The sequence below is a fragment of the Halichoerus grypus genome, chromosome 7 (assembly GCF_964656455.1).
Source record: "Halichoerus grypus chromosome 7, mHalGry1.hap1.1, whole genome shotgun sequence".
In the NCBI taxonomy this organism is placed as follows: Eukaryota; Metazoa; Chordata; class Mammalia; order Carnivora; family Phocidae; genus Halichoerus; species Halichoerus grypus.
This window is the reverse complement of record NC_135718.1, coordinates 9,412,301-9,418,300: the sequence shown is the minus strand read 5'-3', so window position 1 is coordinate 9,418,300 and position 6,000 is coordinate 9,412,301. Positions and strand designations below refer to the sequence as shown.

The 6,000-nt window shown below is 49.9% G+C and overlaps 1 protein-coding gene across 1 annotated transcript in view; it reads left to right on the top strand.

Annotated features, from left to right (window-relative positions):
• HTRA1 (HtrA serine peptidase 1) overlaps positions 1-6,000 on the top strand; it is a 48,050-nt gene that overhangs the window by 19,230 nt on the left and 22,820 nt on the right. The window contains exons 2-3 of the mRNA XM_036070235.2: positions 4,032-4,131; positions 4,558-4,762. Of these exons, the coding sequence (XP_035926128.2) occupies positions 4,032-4,131; positions 4,558-4,762 (305 nt within the window). The remainder of the gene's footprint in view (positions 1-4,031; positions 4,132-4,557; positions 4,763-6,000) is intronic.

The following is a 6,000-nucleotide window of genomic DNA, read 5'->3' as shown; positions in this document are numbered from 1 at the left end:
CTCTCGGAGGAGTGAGGTGGCATAACTAAGGTCACAGCAGGTAAGTGTTGTGTGGAGTGTCACACTCTGATCTGTCTGAGACCACGCCTGTGCTCTTAGCCATTTTCCCCATACTGAGTGGCCTGGACGCCCCAACCCTCCATCCGTCTGCATCACGTACGCACTGGGTCGTGGCAGAGACAGCCTGGGTCCACCTCTGGGGATTCTCCGCCTCGGTTGACCCCTCTGGAAGGAAGACAGTTGGCTGGCAGTTGAGATCAGAGCAAATGGAGCGAGCCAGGGTTTGTAAAGACCAGGAGGGCAGTGGCAGCCTCCTCTTGCTTGATGGACAACCCTTTCACATGGAGCAGGACTCTGACACGGAGCCACGCTGTTCTTAGAGACCTGTTTATTTCTCGTTCTCAAATAGCATTTTGAGAAGCCAAACACTTCTTCTTTGGTTTGACATCTTGCCCATGTTTGAACAATTACTTGGTGTTCCTTATGTTCATTGTTTCTGCTCTATTTCGTCTTCCCGTTGATGCTGGTCCACTCGGTGATGGTAATGGAGGTCACTGGTTGCTTTTTCATCTAAGCTGCACAATTAAGGATTGTCAGTTGGGCTTTTCATTATGGTCTGTCCTTCCACTTCCCCTTTCTGTTTACTCATCTGCAGGGTTTGGAGAGTCCTGTGCCCAGTCTCAAATTCCACGAGCTCTTTATCTTGCTGCAGCTTGTTGGGCTGAGAGGGAGAGAAGGCGATTAGATCATAGAATGCTGGAGCTGGACTGGAGGGACTTTGCAGCTTAATATAGAGGCACCTCACCCCATTTTACAGATGTGGAAATGGAGGCCACCCAGCAGACAGGATGGGACCTGGGCCTTCTGGTGCCCAGGCCGGTGTCCTCCCTGCTCTCCATGTTGCTTTCCTGGGGGGCACAGTTCCTGGAGCATCTCTTGCTAGTTTGTGTGAGAAGGCAGGTGGTTCTCACATTAGCTGGAAAAACCCATGTTCATTTTTACTCCTGCTGCAGGCAAATTCTCCCATGCCTCCTTTGGGAAGTCAGGGATAGGAAGTGAGTTAATGATCCTCAGTGGTACGGCTCTGGTGATTGCCCTGCTCGGGAAGGCCTCTGAAACTCCACGCTGCCCTGCGGGGGCTGCTGGCCTTTGGGCGTTAAACCTCCCTTTGGTCTTTCCCAGGAAGCTGGTCTGAGGAGGCCCAGATGCATGTGTTTACAGCTGTCTCTGGGTGATGTTCGCCAGGTTCTGTGGCCAGAAGGAATGTTTCTATCCCTTTCTTTATAGCTTCCTTCGGAGCACTTGGGGAGACAGACCAATTAGCAGCAACTACCTAGAAACCTAGGAGGGTGGCAGATATGTCTGGGGCCAGCATTGAGAAGAAAAGTTGTAGCTCTGCCCAGATTTTCCTCTTATTTATATTCTCTATTAAGAAAGTTAAGTGTCCATGGAGAAGTCATTTATGGTCTGTGAGCCTCAGTTTCCCTGAATATAATACGAGCACAACATCTAATTTTCCTCATCCTTAGGGAGGGGGGAAATAAAAATAGGGTGCTGTATGAAAGGGCTTTGAAAGCAAAAATAATAAAATGATGCTAGTGTGAACTTGTTGAATTAGTTTTCCTTGCCTAATAGGTGCAGATCTTTTTCTGACCTTAGAAAATCCTACTTTGCAAAAAGAGAGGCATTCCAACCCTGAAGTAAAGCAGTTCAGAGCCCGGTAGCCAGGGCTGAGAGGGGCCCTTTGCTTGTCGATGGTCTCTCACTTCCCAGAGGGAAAGCTTGGGAGAGGCAGGCTCGTCCGCTAGATGTCCTGGGGTCCAGTGGTATGAATCGCATTACTGATGTCTCCGGTGGGGACACACAGCCATGGCAGGGACCGAGGAAACAATCTGGACAGATGCTGTGGGGCCGCCACGGAAGCCTGTGGATGTGCAGCCCTGAGGGCCACAGAGGACTTGAAAGGGTCACAACCTTCACGGCCGGCCCCGAGCCCGGGCTGTGGCCACAGCCCTCTCTCGCGGGGAGGGAGGCGTGTGGGGGTGTGAGTCTCTGTGTGTGTATGTGAGTGTATGTATGTGTGTGTATGAGTGTAGGTGTGTGCAGCTACGTGTGTGTGAGTGTATGTGTATACACGAGTATGGATGTATGTGAGTGTGTGTAGGTGTGTGTTTGAGTGTAGGTGTGTGCAGCTATGGTTGTGTGCGAGTGCATGTATGTGTGTGTAAGAGTGTACACACGTGAGTCTGTACATATATGTGTGTATGTGTGTGTGCATGTGCATGAGTGTGTATGTGAGTGGGTGAGTGTGAGAGTATATGCACATATGTGTGTGAGATGGAGTCTATGCGTGAGTGGGTCTGTGTGAGTGTGCACACACGTGCACATGTGCGTGTATGTGCATGTGCATGCTCACAACTGAGCGTGTAAGTGTGGGTGTGGGTTTGTGCTCGTGCGAGTGTGGGGTTTTGTGCGTGTGTGTTGGGGGTGGGGAACACAGGCCCTTATGTGAATAAGGGGCAGTTTTGTAGGCCAGTGGTTTCTTTTTAAACTGCAAAGTTGTGTTGTGAATCCCTCTGAGTGAGCTGTGACAGGGAGTGACAGGTGCAGGGGACAGATCAGTGCTCCTTAGACCATCTGTGGTAAAGGAACAGATTTCTTTTCCTTCATTTCCTATTCATTATGGATCAATTAAAATATGCTAAAAATGAATTCCTACCAAAATGTTGTAAGAAAGACACAAAATGTAAGCCCCAATTTAAAATTTTTCGATGCGACAGACAGATTACTCTGGCAAATTGCTCTAAAGGTATCTGAAAGCTGTCTGCCAGTGTCTACATGGGACAAGGGAGAGCGAGGCTGGCAGAGAATTCTGGTCCCTGGAGCCTGCTCTGTGTAGCATTAGGCTAGGCGACTGGCCCAAGGGAGACAAGGAGAGATAAAGGAAGGGGTGTGTGGGTTCTTGGCTGCAGACTAGCCTAGAACCCCTTAGCCTGTGAAGGCAGAGAGAGATGTGTTGAAGGATATCAGCAGGTGGCACGGATTTGGGGCCAGGGTGGCAGGCTCGGGTTGCACTTCCGGGGGCCACATTGGCCCCTGCCACCACCCGTCCCAGCAGAATGGGTGTCCTGGGACCTGAGTCTCCAGTAGCTCATTTCTGAACCAGATGCCATGGTGTGGGCATCTGCTGGGTGGAAACCAATTTTTTGGCCTTGCTGGGTGAGAGCCCTACATTGGGATGTGGGATCGCTTTGTCTGAAAGTAGCTTTGAAATGGGGGTTCGTTAATTATAGTGTGTATGTTTATATAGAAATTATGGTCATTTGATTTCTCTCTGTTTCTTTTTTCCCTCAATGGTGTCAAGGTACCTCTTGTACCTTCTGGCCTGGGATGTCCCAGGGGGCTGGAATAAACACAGCATAGTGGAAAACTGCTCTGGGGACAGACGGTGGCCTCTGTCCACCTTGTGGGATCAGTGGGAAGACAGGATCTGTGCCTTTGCCTTAATGCCTTTTCAATCTGTAATGTCTAGTGGGCATCTCCTCAAAAGCAACCTCAGCCCTCCCCTGGGTGGTGACGGTGGTGGCACGCTGGGAGCGGCTGCTTCTCGGTGGCGCTGTGGGAACTGGCAGGGGCGTGGTGCTGTGGGAACTGGCAGGGGTGTGGCGGAGGGTGGAGCTCTGACTGTGACCGTGACCCATTGCCCCACCACCTTTGCGGAGGAGCCGCTAGGAGGTCCAGGTATCAGCTGGTGCCTCCGGCTCAGCATTTTTGCAGCGAAACTGTTGGAAGGAAAGAAGCAGAGCAAAGAGGTCATTTCTGATGGGTGTTACCCCTTACCTGAGTGGGTGTTCCCTGGAGAGCCCCGAGGACCTTTGCAACGGAGCGCAGGTCTGGGGTCTTGTCGTCACTTGTCTGGGGTTCCGGAGGTCCGGGTGTGCATTTTGGCTCCTTCTCATCCGTGCCTTTCTCAGGAGACCACAGCACAGAGCACAGTGTTTTGACGTGTCCTGTCTTTGCTTTGTTCTCAGGGCAGGAAGACCCCAACAGCTTGCGCCATAAATACAACTTCATTGCCGACGTGGTGGAGAAGATCGCTCCTGCCGTGGTGCACATCGAGCTGTTTCGCAAGTAAAGAGGGCCTTCTTGTTTTCCCACGGCCTCCGAAGCTCCCACCGAGACGCACTGCCGTTAGCAAAGCATCGGGGCTGTTTCTGGGACACTTGGAAATGTCCAAGAGCCACTGAATATGTTCCTACGGGAACGTAGCATTTCCCCCTTAGGATGCTTCCCTTTAGCCTGTTTGAATGTACATTCTTGACCCTTCTAGATGATTTAAGAACCTCTAGCTCTGAAGAGAGTCCCTAAGAATATTTTGTAAGTGGAATTTTTTGATGCTTACAAAAATCGATAGCCTTCCACTATTTTGCTGTTAAACAGACCTGACGTATAAATTCCTAGATGTGTGTTGCTGTTGCAGACCCAGTGAATCAGTGTGTCGAAGAGTTGATCTGAAGGTGATTCTTGGCCTTAACTGGGCTCTCCTCTGGGTTTTAGGCTTCCTTTTTCTAAGAGGGAGGTGCCGGTGGCCAGTGGGTCTGGCTTTATCGTGTCCGAAGATGGACTGATTGTGACAAACGCCCACGTGGTGACCAACAAACATCGGGTCAAGGTCGAGCTGAAGAACGGTGCCACCTACGAAGCCAAAATCAAGGATGTGGATGAGAAGGCAGACATTGCACTTATCAAAATTGACCACGAGGTAAGTGTGCTCCCTGCCTGAAGACCTGAGCTCCCAGGTGGCAAAGCCTGGGAGAAGTCAGAGGCCCCAGAGCACCCTGATTTCCTGAGAACCAGTCAAGCCTGGACCCCAGGAGGTGAGGATTAGGAGATACTGAGTGTGGCCTGCAGTGAGGGAAAGTGGGGGGACTCATGAAAGCATCTTTAATAAGAAGACTATAAGATCAGAGTTTTAAAAATAGAAGCTTACGATTTTATAAAAGAAAGCAATAGGTTTATAAAGAAATTAGTAGGTAAGCAGTGAATGTTGAGTCTCCCTTCCATTCCTGAGGCAACTCTTGTTCATTTGTGTTCATTTTTGTTCATTTGTGCGTTTCACTGGGTTTGAAAACAAACCAGGTCTCTCAAATTGGGTTTTTGCAGGGTTACTGGATGTATGTGTATGTGTGTGTGTGTGTGTGTGTTTTAAGATTTATTTATTATTATTATTTTTTTTAAAGATTTTATTTATTTTTCAACAGAGAGAGACAGCGAGAGAGGGAACACAAGCAGGGGGAGTGGGAGAGGGAGAAGCAGGCTTCCCGCTGAGCAGGGAGCCCGATGTGGGACTCGATCCCAGGACCCTGGGATCATGACCTGAGCTGAAGGCAGACGCTTAACGACTGAGCCACCCAGGCGCCCCAAGATTTATTTATTATTTGAGAGAGAGAGAAGGGGGGGCAGAGGGAGAGGGAGAGAGAGAGAAGCCCAAGCAGACCCCCCACTGAGCAGAGAGCCAGTTGCCGGGCTTGATCCCACGGCCCTGAGATCATGACCTGAGCTGAAACCAAGAGTTGGACGCTTAAACAACTGAGCCACTCAGGCGCCCCTCTAGATGGGTTTTAAAACAATGCTCCATTCTTAAAAAAGTTTTGGAAACCTTGAATTAAAGCAAAGCTAATGGGGGCGCCTGGGTGGCTCAGTCATTAAGCGTCTGCCTTTGGCTCAGGTCATGATCCCGGGGTCCTGGGATCGAGCCCTGCATCGGGCTCCCTGCTCCGCGGGAAGCCTGCTTCTCCCTCTCTCACTCCCCCTGCTTGTGTTCTCTCTCTCGCTGTGTCTCTCTGTCAAATAAATAAATAAAATCTTTAAAAAAAAAAAAAAAAAGCAAAGCTAATGGATTTCTTTCTTACAGAACTTCTCAAAACTTTTAATATGCTAATGCGCACAGGAGTCTCCCACAAAAGGGTGTGCACTCCAAATGATAATCATCTGAGCTTA